The 20,563-nt window shown below is 46.7% G+C and overlaps 1 protein-coding gene across 3 annotated transcripts in view; it reads right to left on the bottom strand.

The window, feature by feature from the left end:
• Window positions 1-20,563, bottom strand: part of PDLIM2 (PDZ and LIM domain 2) — a 135,762-nt gene that overhangs the window by 25,046 nt on the left and 90,153 nt on the right. For all 3 annotated transcript variants that reach the window (XR_009156505.1, XM_058194771.1, XM_058194772.1), the window contains exons 8-9: window positions 2,387-2,532; window positions 671-791 (exon numbers count right to left, since the gene is read on the bottom strand). Coding sequence is in view for 2 of the 3 variants with exons in the window: in XM_058194771.1 (XP_058050754.1) it covers window positions 671-791; window positions 2,387-2,532 (267 nt within the window). In the remaining variant the exon portion in view is untranslated. The remainder of the gene's footprint in view (window positions 1-670; window positions 792-2,386; window positions 2,533-20,563) is intronic.

Raw genomic sequence — 20,563 nt, 5'->3', positions numbered from 1 at the left:
CTGCACTGGCTACCTGTGGTTTTCCGGGTGCACTTCAAGGTGCTGGTTACCACCTTTAAAGCGCTCCATGGCATAGGACCGGGATATCTTCGGGACCGCCTTCTGTTACCACATGCCTCCCACCGGCCGGTACGCTCCCATAGAGAGGGTCTTCTCAGGGTGCCGTCAGCCAAACAGTGTAGGCTGGCGACCCCCAGGGGGAGAGCCTTCTCGGTGGGGGCACCTACCCTCTGGAATGAGCTTCCCCCAGGACTTTGACAACTTCCTGACCTCCGGACCTTTCGCCACGAGCTCAAGACATATCTATTCTTCCGAGCTGGACTGGCTTAAATAGAGTTTTTAAACATGGATTTTATTGGGGTTTATTTTATATTTTATATTGTATTTTAAATTTAGGCTATATTGAATAAGTTTTTTAAATAGTGTTTTTATTGTAATGTATTGTATTATTTTATCTGCCTGTTCACCGCCCTGAGTCCTTCGGGAGAAGGGCGGTATAAAAATTAAATTATTATTATTATTATTATTATTATTATTATTATTATTATTCAACTCGCAAGTATACTTCCCATATTTCCGATGGTCTTAGGTGACCCCTGGCAAATCGTCATTCGACCCCCAACAGGGTCACGACCCACAGGTTGAGAACTGCTGGATTCGGCATACTCACGTGATGGGGCTGTCGCATTTCTCACAGATGTGCAACTTCTGAGTGCTTCCTGCCGTAGCACTGCTGACCGGCTTGTGCAAAGTGGGAGAGAGCTGGCTGGGGAAATGGGTTGCCGTGCCCTCTGTCAAAGCAGCACAGAAAGTACATTAGCAAACAGTATTTTTTTAAAAAAACAAACAAACACATTACCGGTTTTAAAGAATGTTCAGCCAACCCTATGCAAGGGTGGGGCTGCTGGGGGTTCGGGAGAACCTCTAGCTAAGATTCTGTGCAGTTCGGAGAACCCGCAAATCCCACTCCTGGCTGACCCCGCCCACCCTGCCCCTCCCCTCCCAGGAGTCCCCATGCGGCCCATTTGGGATGCAGGTAAATGCAGGGCAGATGCGGAGGCTCGGGGAGGGCAAAAAACAGGCCTATTGGAAGTTCGGGAAGGATGGAAATGGAGGGCCTCCGGAGCCTGGGGAGGCTGTTTTCACCCTTCTGGAGGCTCAAGGAAAGCCTACAGAGCCTGGGGAGGACAAAAACACCAACACCACCCCGTTGCGATGCAGGAGGCCAACTAGGCCACGCCCAACCAGCAACCGGCCAGAGAACCCCTTGCTAAAAATTTTAAAGCCCACCCCTGACCCCTATGTACATCGATCCAGAAAGAAGTGTTTTTTCTTCTCAGTGAAAAAAAAAATCACATCTGCAACCTCAAAAAAACAACACCCCTATTTCACTGAATGAATATTTTTTTTTCTTCTTTCAATGTCAGCATCAAAAGCTGAAGCAATTTCAGGATGGCGCGTCAAACAGGCCAATGTTGGAAGCTGCCTTCCAAAACTGACACCTGCACAGGTTTAGAAGGGAAATATAATTGTTTATAATTTTCTTGTTTCCTTTTCCTGCGAACAAAAAGTGGCATCCATCAGAAACGTCCATGCCCTTAACGTTCTGAAAACTACCAATTAAAAGCCTGTCAGATGAAAGGTTTTGGCTGATTACTGTAGTCTGTCAACAAAGATTATAGCCCATCCAGAGGCTGGTTTAAAATGCTGGTTTATCAGCCTCTTGAATTTAGGTTTCCTCCCTTATTTGCCCCCCCCCCCCCGTGACTACACACCAACAGAGCAGTAAACTAGATCAGCAATAAAAGGAACAAGACTTGTTCATATTACTGCAAGTGTCAGAAGTCAATGTTTATTTTTCTTTCTTTCTTTCTCTTATCTTTCCTTTCTTTTCCTTCCTCACTTCTCTTCTTCCCCACTGCTTTTCTATTTGCTTTTGTATTTCGTATCTTATAGTATTTTATAACTCGATAAAAATGTTAAAACTGGAAGGAACAAGACTTTTATCCCGTGAGATTACGACGTGGTAGCAGTGACATCTAAAGGCCGATCTATCCAATTTAAAGTTTCCAAGTTTCTCATTTTTTCCCCCCAGTTGGTTTGTTCTATCTTATTTCCAGCCTTCACCTTATGGTTTTGAAAAGGACACAAGAAAACAAGCCCATTTTACGCTATCCGTCCTACTAGAAACATTTTCCATAACCTAATCTTATTTTGCAAGTGTGTATTTCCATAACGCGCCTGAGGGGGGAAAAATTACTACAGCAGAAAACCCTGGACTGGAGTAGGTTTGGGTTAAAATGCAAAGCCCATTGGGCTATTTTGTCTTCCTTCCTTCTATCCATAGGTACTGCAAGTGCCCTTTCCATCCTCTTGCCTCTTTCACCTTTTTCATCCAACTCCAGAGCCACCTGGAGCAGGCGGAAAGTGCTGGATTGCCGTGGCGCAGCCCTGGTATCGCGGTTTTCCTGCATCAGCTTGTAGACCTCCGAGTCTCCTTCCAAATGGTGCATGGCTAGCTCCGTATCCAAGCTAGAGAGACAAAACAAGTCAGGCTTAGGATGAAGGGGAAACAAAAAAAATACCTCAAGGTTTTCATCCAGGAGGACAGGACAAACTAGTATTTTCATCCCTTTACAGTGCCTGAAAGAAGAAGGATGTTTGGGACAGACCAGAATAAGGGGCCCGAGTGCAGTCCTTGTAGGATACAAGTTAAAGACCCGTTAAAGACCTTGGAGTTTTCATGTCAAATGATCTAAGTGCCAAAGCCCACTGCAACTACATAGCAAAAAAAGCTCTAAGAATTATAAACCTAATTTTGCGTAGCTTCTTTTCCAAAAACACCACACTACTAACCAGAGCATATAAAACATTTGCTAGACCAATTCTAGAATACAGTTCGCCTGTTTGGAACCCTCACCACATCTCTGACATCAATACAATTGAACGTGTCCAGAAATACTTTACAAGAAGAGTTCTCCATTCCTCTGAAAACAATAAAATACCTTATCCCACCAGACTTGAAATCCTCGGCTTAGAAAACTTGGAACTCCATCGCCTTCAACAAGACCTAAGTTTAACTCACAGAATCATCTATTGTAATGTCCTTCCTGTCAAAGACTACTTCAGCTTTAATTGCAATAATACTAGAGCAACTAATAGATTTAAACTTAATGTCAACTGCTTTAATCTAGATTGCAGAAAATATGACTTCTGTAACAGAATCATCAGTGCTTGGAATACTTTACCTGACTCTGTGGTCTCTTCTCATAATCCTAAAAGCTTTAACCAAAAACTTTCTACTATTGACCTCACCCCATTCCTAAGAGGACCATAAGGGGTGTGCATAAGCGCACAAACGTGCCTACCGTTCCTGTCCTATTGTTTTTCTTTTCTTTTTCCTATATATATATGCTTATACCTTTATATACTATATAACCTTTCTGTATGATAGTTACATATATTGTTGTGACAAAATAAATAAATAAATAAATAAATAAATAAATAAATACGCTTAAGGTGCAGGTCTCCAGAGGTTATCATGAAGCAGGGGTGAAATGCTCCCGGTTCGGACCGGATCGCCTGATCCGGTAGCGATCGCAGCAGGTGGTTCGGAGAACTGGTAGCAATCACGGTGCGAGGCGCCGCCCACCCGCCCGGCTGTCGTTACTTTCTGGTTTTAACCAGGAAGTAACGTGTTTTGTACCCGCTGCGCATGCGCAGAAAGGTTTGGCGCATGCGCAGAGGGCCTGCGCACACGGTGTGTGCACTTCCAAACCGGTAAGGAAGGGAAGTAGATTTCACCCCTGTCATGAAGCCACTTCTTTTGATACAGGAGCTTATGTAGACAGGACAAAAATTTTCAGAAAGGGATTGTTCTCTATCCTGGTTTGAAGTCAGAAAAAATATTGCTCTCTACCCTTTCACTGTTTAGAGAAGTATCTCCGGTACTTCTACTCTCTGTCTCTTCCTCTCTGGAAACTAAACCCACCACAACCAGCAAAAGAAGTCAGTGAAGATCCAGGACACCCCTGGAGACATGCAAATAGGATGAGGCTCTCCTTATTAGCTGAGCTCGAAGAGAAAAGCTTATCTCCCATCCAGGCATGCCCTTCAAAGCTTGTCCACATGGCTCATCTACAGATGAGCCATGTGGTAGGAGCACCTGCACCACTTCTTTCTGCCAGAACCAGCACACACACACACACACACACACACACACACACACACAATAGTCTAACCAGGTTTAGGAAGGCTGCGGAGTAACCCTCCCAAGCAATAGCCCTCTCACCACCACAATTTTTTTCTCTTCCTCTGGTCCTCGGAGTTGTTGCTCGGAGTCAACTCCTTGTGTCTTGCTGTCTGGCTGACTTTCTCGTTCTGAAAGGCAGAACACTCCCTCAACCTACAATCTTTAGACCTGCCCTGTCTCGACCTTCCGTCAGCAGCTCTGACGAAGTGTGATTAACCCTCACACTTCCTGGCTCAGTAAGAAGTACAGTAAAGGATGCCTAGAATGTACGTTTTGCAGATCTGGAAGGGGTTTAGGCACAGCGTAACAGGAAGAGGGCTTCTTAACAGGAAGGGAACTTTCCCCCCAGCACCAAAATGTTTACTTTGTTGATTAAGCCCTTGGGCCATATCAAAGTTAATACCACTTTATAATGCCTTGGTAAAGCCACTGCATCCAATTTTGGTCGCCACGATGTAAAAAAGATGTGGAGACTCTAGAAAGAGTGCAGAGAAGAGCAAGAAAGATGATTAGGGGGCTGGAGGCTAAAACCTATGAAGAACGGTTGCAGGAACTGGGTATGTCTAGTTTAATGAAAAGAAGGACTAGGGGAGACATGATAGCAGTGTTTCAGTATCTCAGGGGCTGCTCCAAAGAAGAGGGAGTCAAGCTATTCTCCAAAGCACCTGAAGGCAGGACAAGAAGCAATGGGTGGAAACTCATCATAACATAACATAACATAACATAACATAACATAACATAACATAACATAACATAACATAACATAACATAACATAACATAACATAACATAACATAACATAACATAACATAACATAACATAACATCAGAGTTGGAAGGGACCTTGGAGGCCTTCTAGTCCAACCCCCTGCCCAGGCAGGAAACCCTATACCATCTCAGTCAGATGGTTATCCAACATTTTTGTTAAGTTTGGGTATTGACGAGGCAGGAGACCAGGTTAGTGACAACAGCTCTTTAATATAGTGTGACCCAGCAACACTCTGGAGAAAAACCTCTCCTTATATACACTTCAGCCTGAGGCTGCATCCAATCAGAAGCGAGATATTTCCCGCCTAAAACTCCCGCCAAAACTTACAGTAATACATTACACTCCTTCCCTCCCAGAAGGCACTTTGCCAGTATTTGCATATTACTTCTCTACGTAGTCCTGCAGGTACGTGGGCGTCTCCTGACTCTCCCGGACCTCGCAGTTCACTTTCTGGAGTTGAGTCGAGCTTGCGGAGGGACTTTTCGTTCCTCTGAGCTCCTCCTCCCGGCCATCCGGCCCTGGATTATTCGCCGGCTCGGACCTGCTGTCCTCTAGAGGGACCGGAGGGTGTCGCTGGACCTCGCTTGACTCAGATAAGTCTCTGTTTGGTTCTTTGCTTACGCTTTCTGTTTGTTCTCGGCTCCAGTCAGCTGTGGGGTTAATTAAATCATAGTCAGGGCTGCTCTCGCCTAATTCTGCCTTATCGCTCAATCTGTTTCTTAATTGATCTATGTGGCGCCTCCAGACTCTGCCATCGTCTAGTTCCACTAGATAAGATTTGGGGCCCGTTTTGTCTATGACTATCCCCCTCTTCCAGTTAGGGCCGTCGCTGTAATTATGTGCCCACACGAGTCTCCTATGTTTAACTCTCGGATTCTATCTGGTTTTGTTTTGAACCCGTCCTGTACATAGTTCGGGTGTAGCCGGTCTAGCGGGCACCGTAGCTTCCGCCCCATTAATAGCTCGGCTGGGCTGCGGCCGGTGGCCACACAGGGGGTCCTGTGTTGGGCCAGTTAGGAATCGTCGATTTGTGCCTGCCAATCGCGGGGCAGCCGTGATAGCGCTTCTTTCGCACTCCGAACAAAACGTTCAGCAAGGCCGTTCGACGCAGGGTGGAACGGCGCTGAGAGGGCATGTCGGATACCCTCTTCAGCCAGGTACCCTTCAAATAATGCTGCGGTGAACTGTGGGCCGTTATCGGACACGAGGGTGTCCGGTAGCCCGTGCGTGGCGAAAAGGTGTTTTAGTGCTGAGATGACAGCTCCAGCGTTGTGGATTTCATTAGGATGATCTCCAGCCATTTGGAGAATGCATCCACCACAATTAGAAATGTTTGGCCGTGGAAGGGCCGGCAAAATCAATGTGTATGCGGGACCAAGGGCCTTGGGGTTTCTCCCACTCCAACACTGGGGCCGTGGGTGGTAGTGGTCTGGATTCCTGACATACCTGGCATCGCCAACCCTGTCACTGATTTCCCTGTCCATTAGGGGCCACCAGACATAGCTCCTAGCCAAACCCTTCATCCTCACAATTCCTGGGTGACCCTCATGCAGGAGTTCCAGAACTTTTTCTCAGCTTCTCTGGAACTACCACCCTATCCCCCAGAGCAGGCACCCCTTGCACAGACAATTCCCTTTTTCTTTACAAATTCCTTAAAACGTCGCCCGCGCAGCGGCCATCCCTTGAACCCAACTGATTACAGTTCTTAAAACAACGTCCCGGTAGGAGGCCGAGCCACTTCCTGCGATGTGACTGGCCCCGAGTCCCAAGAGTCAATTAGTAGAACGGGGGTGCCCGGAGTAGGGTCCTCGATTTCCCCGGGCAATGGGCATCTGCTCAATGCGTCCGCATGCCCCAGCTCTTTTCCAGGTCGATGCTGCAGTTTGTAAGAGTAGGCGGCCAAAAAGATAGTCCATCTGGTCAGCCGGGGTGATAGTGCCACTGGCGTGGGGCGGTCGCCAGCCAGTAATCCCAATAGCGGTCTGTGGTCAGTGATAATTTCAAAGTCTCTCCCAAAAACGTATTCGTGAAATTTTTCACCCTGACACTGTGGCGAGAGCCTCCCTATCTAGCTGGCTGTAATTCCTCTCAGCCGGGGACATCGTTCGTGAATAGAACGCTATAGAGGCTTCAGTGCCGTTTGGGAGTCTGTGGCTAAGTACAGCTCCTACTCCATAGGGGGACGCATCACAAACCAATACTAACGGCAGTCTGTTGTTGTATTGTATTAACAGGCTATCGCTTGATAGCAAACTTTTTACTGCCTCAAATGCCCTATTCTCTGACTTCCCCCACGACCAAACAGTGTTTTTTCCAAGCAATTTATGCAGCGGTTCAGCAACGGTTGCCTTGTCTTTTAAAAACACGGCGTAAAAGTTTACCAGACCCAGGAAAGCCTGGAGTTCTGTCTTGTTTTTGGGTGCTGGGGCTCTCTTTATCGCCTTGACTTTGCTCTCAGTGGGGTGAATCCCTTTTTTGTCTATTCTATAGCCCAAAAATTCAACAGATTCGACCCCTATTTGACACTTGCTTGCTTTGACTTTTAATCCTGCCGACCTAAAAATGGCCAAAACTTTCCTTAACCGCTTCCCCAGTTCTCTTAAGTCTTCCCCTGATACCAACACATCATCGAAATAGGGTACGACTCCCGGTAACCCTTGTAGGAGCCGCTCCATTAAATTTTGGAATAGCCCCGGGGCCACACTCACCCCGAACTGTAACCGGGTGCACTTAAAGGCACCCCGGTGCGTTACAATGGTCTGGGCTTCAGCTGTGCTAGCATCTACGGGTAGCTGTTGGTACGCTTGTGCCAAGTCTAATTTGGCGAAAACTTGTCCGTGCCCTAGTGAGTGCAATAAGTGTTGCACTACTGGAACTGGGTAGGCGCTCTTTTGCAATGCTTTGTTCAAGGTAGCCTTGTAATCAGCGCAAATTCTTATGGACCCGTCTGGTTTTATAGGGGTGACGATTGGCGTCTCCCATTTGGCATGGTCAACTGGCACTAGTATCCCTGGCTGACTAATTTATCTAACTCTTTGTCGATTTTAGGTTTGAGTGCAAAGGAACCCTCCTTGCCTTTAACCTAATGGGAGCTATTTGGGGTCTAAATTGAAGGAGATAGGGGTCCCTTGTACTTGCCTAAACGGTCCTCGAATCGTCTGCGAATTCCTCCATTAGGGCGTTTGCAGGTTGCATCCGCTCGGTGGGCGCCAGTCACCCCATTCCCAACGCCCGGAACCAGTCTAACCCCAGCAAGCTTGGCAAGGTCCCCTCGACTAACGTGATGGGCAGGGTCTTTTCGTATGTCCCGTACTTGACCTCGACGGTCGTTGTCCCTCGAACAGGGATGCGGTTGCCCTGGTAATCCTGCACCCGGAGCCGTTGTTTCTGTAGCTTGCGCTTTGCGATGTGCGGCAAGGCTTTCACAAAAGTGTCCCAGGACATGATTGTGATAGCTGATCCTGTGTCTACTTCCAGTCGGCACGGTACGCCTTCAATTGTCGGGTTTGTGAAGATCTTTTCTTCGATGCGGGTAGCTGCGTGGTCTATGGTAACAGTCATTCGGTTTGACTTCGCGCTCTTTCTTTCCTGGCCAATCGCGGGTCGCCTCGCCGATCTCGCGCTCTGATTGGCTGGTTTGAAATTTCGGGGGGAATGTGGGGTTTGCATCTCTGACTCAGAGCCGCTCTGATTGGCCGATTTGAATTTTCGGCGGGAAGGTTGGGGTGCTCGGCAGACTTGAGCCAGGTGCCCTTCCTTTCACACCGCCGCAAATGGCGCCCTGAACTTACATCTTTGGCGCTGATGTCGCCCGCAACTTCCGCATTCCTCCGGTCTTCCTTGTCGATTTTCCGTGTAGTGGACTTCTTCCTCCTCTTCGCTGGTTGACTCACGATAGGTTTCTTCGTGGTGGACTGTGCTCGCTTTGCGCCCGCCATCGGCGTGAGTCGCTTTGTAAGGTGTCTGCTGCATGGTTGGACATCTCATGGGCTCTGGCTTCGTCCAGGCGTTTGCCAATGTCAGGTTGCTCTTGGCTAGCAACCGTCTCCTCAAACGGATGTCTCTGACCCCCCGTATAAGTTGTTCCAGCAGCTCTTCGTCCAGATCGCGGTACTCGCAATGCTTGGAGGCTTGTCTCAGGGCTGCCATGTAGTCGCTGATAGACTCGCCTTCCTGTTGCCTGCGCTCCCCAAACTCGTACCGTCGAACGTATTTGGACGGGGCTGGTGCGTAGTGATTCTTCAGAAGGGTCTGAAGGGTCTGCCACGATACGGAGTGTAGCGGTGTTGGCTCCGCTAGGGCTTCTGCGACGGCGATGACTGCGGACCCACAGTGGCTTATGAAGTAAGCCCGTTTGCGGTTGTCGGAGACTCCCTGTAGCTCGTTTGCCTCCAGGAAACTTTCGAAACGGGTCATATATATTCCCCATGTCTCCTGGGCAGGGTCAAACGGAGTGGGTGGCGTGTAGCCGGTCATCGCTGCATTCGCCCTCACCTTGCTGGGTTTGATTCTCGTAGTGAGTTCAGCTCTGTTCTGGTGCTCTGCCTCAAGATCCCACCTTCGTCGCCAATGTTAAGTTTGGGTATTGACGAGGCAGGAGACCAGGTTAGTGACAACAGCTCTTTAATATAGTGTGACCCAGCAACACTCTGGAGAAAAACCTCTCCTTATATACACTTCAGCCTGAGGCTGCATCCAATCAGAAGCGAGATATTTCCCGCCTAAAACTCCCGCCAAAACTTACAGTAATACATTACAATTTTCTTAAAAATTTCCAGTGTTGGAGCATTCACAACTTCTGAAGGCAAGTCGTTCCACTTATTAATTGTTCTAACTGTCAGGAAATTTCTCCTTAGTTCTAAGTTGCTTCTTTCTTTGACCAGTTTCCACCCATTGCTTCTTGTTCTACCCTCAGGTGCTTTGGTGAACAGCCTGACTCCCTCTTCTTTGTGGCAGCCCCTGAGATATTGGAACACAGCTATCATGTCTCCCTAGTCCTTCTTTTTGTTAAACTAGACATACCCAGTTCCTGCAACCGTTCTTCATATGTTTTAGCCTCCAGTCCCCTAATCAACTTTGTTGCTCTTCTCTGCACTCTTTCTAGAGTCTCAACAGCTTTTTAGATTGTGGCGACCAAAACTGGATGCAATATTCCAAGTGTGGCCTTACCAAGGCATTATAAAGTGGCACTAACACTTCACGTGATCTTGATTCTATCCTTCTGTTTATGCAGCCCAGAACTGTGTTGGCTTTTTAACAGCTGCTGCACACTGCTGGCTCATATCTAAATGGTTATCCACTAGGACTCCAAGATCCCTCTCACAGGTACTACTATTGAGCAAGGTACCACATATACGGTACTGGTGCATTTTGTTTTTTTGGCCTAAAGGTAGAACCTTACTTTTTTCACTGCTGAATTTCATTTTGTTAGATAGCGCCCAATGTTCAAGTCTGTCAAGATCTTTCTGTAACTTGAGCCTATCTTCTGGAGTGTTGGCTATTCCTGCCAGCTTGGTGTCATCTGCAAATTTGATGAGTTCCCCATCTATCCCCTCGTCCAAGTCATTGATGAAGATGTTGAAGAGTACTGGGCCTAAAACAGAGCCTTGGGGTACTCCACTGCATACTTCCCTCCATGTGGATGTAGTTCCGTTGAGGACTACACGTTGAGTGCGGTTGGTCAGCCAGTTACGAATCCATCTGGTGGTGGTGCTGTCTAACCCACATTTTTCTACTTTATCTAGTAGTAGGTTATGGTCTACTTTATCAAATGCTTTACTGAAGTCCAAGTAAATTATATCAACAGCATTCCTCTGGTCTACTAATTTTGTCATTTTGTCAAAGAATGCGATAAGATTAGTCTGGCATCATCAAGGAGGGAAGCAATTTAGAACTAAGGAGAAATTTCCCAACAGTGACAACAATGAAACAGTGGAACAACTTTTCTCCAGAAGTTGTGAATGCTCCAACACTGGAAGCTTTAAAGAAGAGGCTGGATAACCATTTGTCTGAAGTGGTGTAGGGTTTCCTACCTAAGCATTGGGTTGGTCTAGAAGACCTCCAAGGTCCCTTCCAACTCTGTTATTCTATTCTATTCTATTCTATTCTATTCTATTCTATTCTATTCTATTCTATTCTATTCTATTCTATTCTATTCTAAACGGCAGAATTCCAGGCATGAATTTTATTACTAAAATCTGATAAAAACAATTTAAAATGGAGTTGGAATTAAAATGAAATTGGAATACAATACAGTTGAAAATGGAACTGGAATAAAATACAATAATTTAATAAATAGAGAAATAAAATATTATAAAATTATATTTTGGTATCACTGCTACAATCTACCCCAACTGGTCCCACACCAAAATGAGTAAAATAGGACAAACGCTCCTGGATAGACAGATGACTCTTCTTTTACCCATCTCCAGCAAAAAAGACACCATGGGAATTCAACTGTCAGCCACTCTGAGAAATAAGCAAAATTTACCAGCTTGGAGACAAACAGAATCTCATGTTCCAACTACCGTACTTGGCGATTCAGAAATGTATATTTTACATCTCTCCTAAAATAAGAGTTTGGCTGGGTTAAATTCAGAATCAATTTAGTCTCAATCCCTGTACAATCCGTTATAATTCCCAAAAGGAAAAATTATGGCAGGAACTTTATCTTCTTCTTCAGTACATTTTGAATAATCCACCAAATTCTTATCCAAAAGACCTTAATTTTCTTGCAAGTCCACCAAATATGAAAATACCAAATATGAATTTAATAACAGCAGCAAGACTGTTGATTGGACAATACTGGAAGAAAGAAGAGATACCTACAATAGAAGAATGGATATTGAAAGTTATTAATTTGGCTGAGATGGCTAAAATCTCAGCGTTTTTAAAAGACAATACGCAGGAAAGATATTTAATTGAATGGAAAAAATGGATTGATTATCTACAAAATAGATATCAGATTAAGAAATATCAGATTGCCTTTGAATAATTAGAAAGTTATTTTATGTAATGGGGAGGGGGTTGGGAGATGAAAAGCTTTGGATGTGGTTATTTGGATTGGAAGGGAAAATTTTATTCTATGTTTGGTGTATGTATAACAATACCTTGTGATTGACCCGGGAAGCCGGGAGGAGGGGAAGGGGTTTTGGGGGAGGAGGGGAAAAAAGGGGGAAAATGTTTTTGTTTTTTAAAACTCTTTCAATAAAAAAAAAAGAGTTTGGCTGGGTTTTTGGGTTTGATTGTTTTTGGGTTTTCTGGCAGAAGGGAAATCAATCTAAAGGATTGATCATGATCATGGAGGTCATGATTCCAGAGATTAAATGCCTGCTCTCAGTTCTCAGGTACCAAAACTGAGGGGGGGGGGAGGTTTGTGGTGGGGGGTAAGAATTATCTGAAGTACATGTTCTGTTAAGATGGCAGAATCTGTATGTTTCTTGGAACAATTAAGAGCCAGCATGTCATAGCTAAGAAAGATCATCAGAACAGAAACACTATCGATGCTCTCAACTTTTCCTGCGTCTATAAAGACTTTTAGAAGAACGCATTAAAAAGTATAAGTGGAATTGTCACCTTCCTTTTTTCCTTTTTAGGTCTCTAATTAAAAGAAAACACATCAGTATAAAACAGGGCAAACTGCAGATGCACAATGGGGACAATTGTTTCAGTGCAACCCCCAATTATCCACTGGGCTCTTGTTTTGTTTTCCTAGTAATTTTATTAAGATTTTTTTTTAGAAAGAACAATGAAAAATATTTGGAGGGAAGGAAGGAAGGAAAGAAAGAAAGAGAGAGAGAGAAAAGGAAGGAAGGAAGGAAGGAAGGAAGGAAGGAAGGAAGGAAGGAAGGAAGGAAGGAGAGCATTGCAAATACTATTGCAATGCTCTCTACATGGGGCTCCCCTTGAAGAGCACCAGGAGGCTCCAGCTAGTCCAGAATGCAGCTGCGCGGGTGATAAAGGGGGCATCGCGTTGCTCCCATATAACACCCATCCTGCGCGGCCTGCACTGGCTGCCAGTAGCCTTCCGGGTGCAATTCAAGGTGCTGGTTACCACCTTTAAAGCACTCCATGGCTTAGGACCGGGGTATTTGCGAGACCGCCTTCTGCCACCGATTGTCTCCCAACAACCTGTGCGCTCCCACAGAGCGGGCCTCCTCAGGGTGCCGTCGACCAAACAATGTAGGTTGGCGGCCCCCAGGGGGAGGGCCTTCTCTGTGGCGGCACCAGCCCTATGGAACAAGCTACCTCCGGGGTTACGCCAACTCCCCGACCTCCGGGCCTTCAAACGTGAACTGAAGACTTTATTATTTCACCAAGCGGGACTAGCCTAAGACATATTGTAGCGCAATTTTAATGGGTTTTAATCGGTCTTTGACCGTTTTAGTGATTCGGCCATGAAATATTTGCTTTTAATTGTTTTTAAATTGTTATTTATTATATTTATATTGTATTGGTGTGTGTATTTTAGTATTGGCTGTACACCGCCCTGAGTCCTTTGGGAGATGGTGTGGTATAGAAATGTAATTATATAAAAAAAAATAGAAAGAAAGAAAGAAAGAAAGAGAGAGAGAGAGAGAGAGAGAAAGGAGGAAAATAAAAAGAAGCTACCCACCCCTTTGAGAAAATACAATTTAGATTCATTGCTGTCATTTTATTTTAAAATGAAAACACCACAATTCATAAACATTAGATAACACAAAATGCAGGAAGCTGCCTTATACAGCCAGTCCAATTGTCCCTATGGTAGTGTTTACTCCAACTGAGACCAGCTTTCCAGTTCCTAAGTCTTTACTATCATTGTTTGCGAGCAGGTGTCCCACTATCCCTGAATAATGGCAGGAATGGGTTTGCCATTTTTCTGTTTTGAATCGGTAGTGAAAATTGAAAAACCCTTTTCTGGAAAGGCCATTGAAACAAACAAGTGCTATTCCTGTGCTGAAAAATGAACAATGCCCCAGAGCAGGGGTGAAATCCAGTAGGTTCTGGAGAACTGGTTGTGGAAATGTTGAGTAGTTTGGAGAACTGGAAAATACCACCTCCGGCTGATCCCAGAGTGAGGTGGGAATGGAGATTTTGCAGTATCCTTCCCTCAGGAATAGGGTGAGAATGGAGAGTTTGCAGTATCCTTCCCTCAGGAGTGGGGAGGGAATGGAGATTTTGCAATATCCTTCCCTCAGGAGTGGGGAGGGAATGGAAATTTTGCAGTATTCTTCCCCTGGAGTGGGGTGGGAATGGAGATTTTGCAATATCCTTCCCTCAGGAGTGGGGAAGGAATGGGGATTTTGCAGTATCCTTCCCCTGGAATGGGGAGGGAATGGAAATTTTGCAGTATTCTTCCCCATGAGTGGGGTGGGAATGGAGATTTTGCAATATCCTTCCCTCAGGAGTGGGGAGGGAATGGAAATTTTGCAGTATTCTTCCTCTGGAGTGGGGTGGGAATGGAGATTTTGCAATATCCTTCCCTCAGGAGTGGGGAGGGAATGGAAATTTTGCAGTATTCTTCCCCTGAAGTGGGGTGGGAATGGAGATTTTGCAATATCCTTCCCTCAGGAGTGGGGAGGGAATGGGGATTTTGCAGTATCCTTCCCCTGCCAGGCCCACCAAGCCACACCCACCAAGCCACGCCCACAGAACCAGTAGTAAAAAAATAATAATAATTTCACCACTGCCCTAGAGCTGCATGTTCGATCATTTGAAAACATACGATTATAGACCAGTGATGGCTAACCGTTTTTTCCTCGGGTGCCGAAATCTTGCGCATATGCGTAATACTGCATGTGTACGTGCCCACACCCATAATGCAATGCCCCCTAGCACCCCTGAGCATGTGCGCACACCCCCTGTGCTCCCCTGCTCCCTGCACATGCGCGCACCCCCCCGCACCCCGTTTTGGTCTCCGGGACCAATAACGTGGTGGTGGGGTGTGCCACCCACCCCCTGTGCTTGCATGCATGACCCCCCCCCCCAATACATGCACACTTGTCTCCTGCATGCATGGCAGAGACCCGAAAATCAACTGTCGTGTCCCCCTCCCCCTCTGACGACCTCCGACGACCGGGTCTAGGAAGTCCGTATCAAGCAATGGCAACGAAGCCTCTGCAGCTTTGCCAAATTCCTTCCAGGTTTCTCAGGGCAGCCAGGAGTCCAAGTTGTGACTTCAGCAAACTAGATGAGACTTTACTTGACTCAAGGTTGGAATGCCAAAAGCAGGTCCTTTATATAGGCTGTGGGGTATGGCTCCATGACTCAGCATTTATCCAGGCCTGCCCCTCCCTTCCTTCTGCTGGCATCGCCTCTCAGATCTCCGGAAGCGAGGCTCCTCCCATTTTGAATTGTCTTCTGCTGTTTGAGAAAGGGAGGGGTCAGAAGGAGTAGGCCTAAGTAATTCCAATCCGTGGCTGACTTCCTCTGATGGCTGAGCCAAAGAAACACACGCCATATGAATGAGATTTGTTTGTTCATTCCTGACATCCTGTCCGGGCATGGGGCCAGGGCCAGGGGCTGGAGGCATGACAGGCCGTTTATCTTCATTATGAGACTCGGAGTCTGATGGCAGGCCCGGGAGGAGACTTATGAGGAGAGGAGGGAGGACGAGGCACAACAGTGGAGCTGTGGAGCTGATTTAGGGCGACAGCTCACGTGCCCGTAGAGATGGCTCCGCATACCACCTGTGGCACGCGTGCCATAGATTCGCCATCACGGATATAGACTTAACTTGCAGAAGCTGAAAAACGTATATCGGAAAAACAACTCACAGTGGACCAGGGTGGCAGATTGTGGTCCAACAGCTTCAACGAAGAGGCCTCCATCTTGGGATGGATTTATTTGGACCGGGCATATGCCAATGTTGTGACCCAGGCCCAAGTAGGTAATAAGAAACTCAGTCCGTGAAAAAAACAAACAAACTTTATTCGAACAGCTGAGAATTACTTCATTCCCAGTGTCGTTCAACTAAATTAAAACAAATTCGTCCCAACACAAATTCCTCAGTCCTATCGCAAACCTTGGTCCAATTCGGCAAACTGCCAAAGGCCTTTCTTGGCAAAAGTTCAGAAAACACTGATACCAAATAAATGCAAGAAGACGAAGCTATCAACGTTGTTTTCCAGCAAAGCCCAAACGCCATTGCTGGTCTTTTAAGCCTTATGGGAGGGGCCAATCATCTCTTGGCCCTACTCCCAAGTTGTCCACTTTGCTTGTGCTGCTCTTGTCTTCTGGCAGCTCTTCTCATGCGTGCATTAGGAACAGGCTCCTCCTGTTCCTCTGCCTCACTACTCTCAGTCTCTGGAGGCACTGGAGTCGATTTCCGATGGCCCCGGCCCCACCTCAGCCTCATCGCTGTCCGACTCCGTTGCCAGATCTGCAGGCTGCTGGCGGACCACGACAGCCAATACTATTACATCAGTGTACAAACTCCACTCTTTCTGACCATGACTAAGTTCATAGATTTAATTCAAGGCAGCCACGCCCAAACCCTTGTCAACAGCTCTTTATGTTGCTTCTTGAAGCGACTTGTGTATCAATAATAAAAAAAAAAAAAGGGAAAGACACACGTGCCCTTCCTTTTATCAATAAGGAAGGAGCCGAAAACGCACACAAAGGAAGGGCGTGTGGTTTGGCAGTGCAACGATTGGAAGTGGTAAAACTGGACAATTCAGATCAAAGTAGAGCTAGCTTGATTGAGCTACTTCTGGCTAACACGGTCTTTTTAATCTACTGGCTAATAAACAGGGCCAGACAGACTTCCCTTAACCAGGCACCCTCCAAAAATACTGGATTCCTAATCTCCAGGTTTCGAAGTAATTCTAGCAGGACTACCAGATTCTGTAACAGCTTTGTTCCCTAGGCCAGGAGTCGGCAACCTTAAACACTCAAAGAGCCACAAAGGTCCTAACCCGAAGCCCCCGTTCAAGTCTGGAGCTGACCGGAAGTCCTGTTCCCCCACCATAGAGTCTCCTCCTAGCACGGCGTCCTTTTTCCTCTACCTATCCTAACCGAAAGCCCTATCAAGTGTGGAACTGACCAGCGACAGGGAGCAGCGGCAGAGGGATGAAAGAGCCACATGCGGCTCCCGAGCTGCCGGTTGCCGACCCCCCCCCTTTTTTTTTGCAAACTCGTGAGTTTGCAAAAAAAAAAAATTTGCAAGTTTTTTTTTGTAAACTCGCAAGATTCATTTTTCTCGCCACGTACATGTATACATCCAAACTAGACTGTGGTGTTTCTCCGTGTCATATAATATATAGGATAGGGTGCGCAACTTAGGTGTCCTCCTGGATGAACGGCTGTCGTTTGAAGATCATTTGACGGCCGTCTCCAGGGGGGCCTTCCACCAGGTTCGCCTGGTTCGGCAGTTGCGCCCCTTCCTTGATCGGGATGCCTTATGCACAGTCACTCATGCGCTCGTTACCTCTCGCTTGGATTATTGTAATGCTCTCTACATGGGGCTCCTTAAAGTGCACTCGGAGGCTTCAGTTGGTCAGAATGCAGCTGCGGGTGATAGAGGGAGCTCCGCGTAGCTCCCATATAACACCTATCCTGCGCAGACTGCACTGGCTACCTGTGGCCTTTCGAGTGCACTTTAAGGTTTTGGTTACTACCTTTAAAGCGCTCCATGGCTTAGGGCCTGGGTACTTACGGGACCGCCTGCTGTTACCACATGCCTCCCACTGACCCGTACGCTCACACAGAGAGGGACTTCTCAGGGTGCCGTCCGCCAAGCAATGTCGGCTGGCGGCCCCCAGGGGAAGGTCCTTCTCTGTGGGGGCTCCCACACTCTGGAACGAACTTCCCCCGGGTTTACGCCAAATACCTGACCTTCGGACATTCCGTCGCGAACTGAAGACACATCTTTTTATTCGCGCGGGGCTGGCTTAAATTGAATTTTATTAAATTTTAAATTCTTATTAACTAATTTTAAATGGGGTTTTTAGTTCATTGTATACTTTTCAGGCCAATTTTAAAATAAGTTTTTTAATTGCATTTTAAATTGTATATTGTACTATCTGTTTTATTTTTGCCTGTACACCGCCCTGAGTCCTTCGGGAGAAGGGCGGTATAAAAATCAAATAAATAATAATAATAATAATAATATGTGGGTATATGCATTATTTATTTATTTTGTAATTATTATTATTATTATTATTCTCTAACGACCCCATAATCCCTTGCATTGAAGTGGAGTCAGGGCAACTGAATGGCGCTGAGTGTTTACTGGCCGGATGCCCTTCCTGTTGCCAATGCAGAGTTCGCAGCTGATATTTACTCCGTGTGCCCAGAGAGAGAAACGTCTGCTACTCTTGGGATCGAACTCACAGCCTCCTGATTGTGAGGCGAGAGCGCCACCTCTAAGCCACTGCACCACTCATTTATTCATTTTGTAATAAATATTACAAAATATTGTAATACATAAAGTACATTTTTGTGTGGTGTACAACACAAAAGAGGTGGAGACCCTTTGAAAGTTGGATGCAACGAAATTTCATTTTAACGTATGCTGATTAAAGGTAAAGGTGCCCCTCGCACATATGTGCTAGTCGTTCCCAACTCTAGGGGGCAGTGCTCTTCTCTGTTTCAAAGCGGAAGAGCCAGCGCTGTCCGAAGACGTCTCTGTGGTCATGTGGCCGGCACGACTCACCGCCAAAGGCGTACGGAACGCTGTTCCCTTCCCACCAAAGATGGTCCCTATTTTTCTACTTGCATTTTTTATGTGCTTTCGAACTGCTAGGTTGGCAGAAGCTGGGACAAGTAACGGGAGCTCACCCCGTTACATGGCAGCACTAGGGATTCGAACCGCTGAGCTGCCGACCTCTCGATCGACAAGCTCAGCATCTTAGCCACTGAGCTACCGCATCCCTGTATGCCGATTAGTGTACATTTTAAGTGACAATAAAGTTATTCTAAGTCTAAGTCAGGTCTACCTTGTTGCCAAGGGACAAGGAACTGAAGATGGGAGGGCCCAAAATTGGGAGGTCAGAGGCTATGCCTACAATTCCTTTGTGGACTTTACCTGGGCACAGGTGTTTCATCTTCCTGGCATGATGGCTATATTTTTCTGATACCAAAAGGCCTAAAAATAGCCTCTCGTGGCTTCTGCTGCATCCTCAAGACAATTTTCTAGATTTCAGGTTGACCACTAAGCATCGTTCAAAGAAGTGTTGTTACAAGTAGATTATTTTCCGAACCCCCGTGAAGCAATTCCCGTTTTTTCCCCAAAGAATCCTGGCTTTCCAGCACCAGGAAGAAAATAATACAGTACCGGTTCACATACATAGAGTATGTACACAGATAGTCCTCAATTTACCACATTTGCTTAGCGACTTTTGGAAGTTACAACGGTACTGGAAAACGGGACTCACAACTAGTCTTCACACACACAAACTTACACACACACACACACAATCATTGCAGCATCCTAGTGGTCAGGTGATCAATATCTCTCTCCCCCTCTCTTCTCTCTCCCCCTCCCTCCCTCTCTTCTCTCTTCACTCTCTCCCTCCCTCCCTCTCCCCCTCTTCTCTCTCCCTCCCTCCTCTTTCCCTCCGTTCTCTGTCTCCCCCTCCCTCCTCTCCCCTTATCTTCACTCCCTCTCTTCACTCTCTCCCTCTCTCTCTCTCTCCATCTCCTCCTCCTCCTCTCCCCTCTTCTTTTCCTCCTCCTCTTTCCCTCTCCTCTCCCTCCCTCTTCTCGCCTTATCACTCCCTCTCCTCTCTTCACTCTCTCCTCCTCCTCTCCCCTCTCCTTTCCTCCTCCTCCTCTTTCCTCTCTCTCTCCTCCTCTCTCCCTTCATTCTCTCCCTCTCTCTCTTCTCTCTCTCCTTCCCTCTACCCCTCTCTCTCTCCCCTCCATCCTCTTTCCTCTCTTCTCTCTCTCTCTCCTCCTCCTTCTTTCTATCCTCACTGCTCTCTCCCTCCTCTCTCCTCTCCCCTCTTCTCTTTCCTCCCTCCTCTTTCCTCTCTTCTCTCTCTCCCTCCTCTTCTCACCTTATCTTCACTCCCTCTCTTCTCTCTTCACTCTCTCCCTCCCTCCCTCCTCCTCCCTCCTCCTCTCCTCTCCCTCCTTCCATCCTCTTTCCCTCTCTTCTCTCTCTCTCCCTCCCTCTCTCCCCCTCCCTCCATCTCTCCCGCTCCCTCTCTCCTTCTCTCTCTCTTTCTCCCTCACTGCTCTCTCTCCCCCTCTCTTCTCCCTCCCTCCTTCATCTTCCCCTCTCCTCCCTCTCTCCCTCTCCCCCTCTCTCTGTGTATACACCTACACTCCTTTGCTTTGCAGGTCCAGAGTTAGTGACAGAGCCACAATTCCTGCCACTAACCATCAGAACGATCAGATTCTCCCTAAGGCTTTAGAAGGCTGACTACAATCAGACCAGACAATCAAACTAAATAAATCGCTGGTTTGACTCCAGGAGCTAAATTAAACCCAGATGCAACTGATCCCCGACTGCATCGCCTCACAACTTGCTCTGACTTCAATACCAATTTGAAAGCTGGTCAAGGGGAAGATCTTCAACCTTTGTTTCTCTCCAACTCCTGAACTTATTCTCTCCTCT

This window comes from Ahaetulla prasina, chromosome 9, assembly GCF_028640845.1.
Source record: "Ahaetulla prasina isolate Xishuangbanna chromosome 9, ASM2864084v1, whole genome shotgun sequence".
Taxonomy (NCBI): Eukaryota; Metazoa; Chordata; class Lepidosauria; order Squamata; family Colubridae; genus Ahaetulla; species Ahaetulla prasina.
Note: the sequence above shows the minus strand (reverse complement) of the source record. Positions and strands in the feature narration are given on the sequence as shown.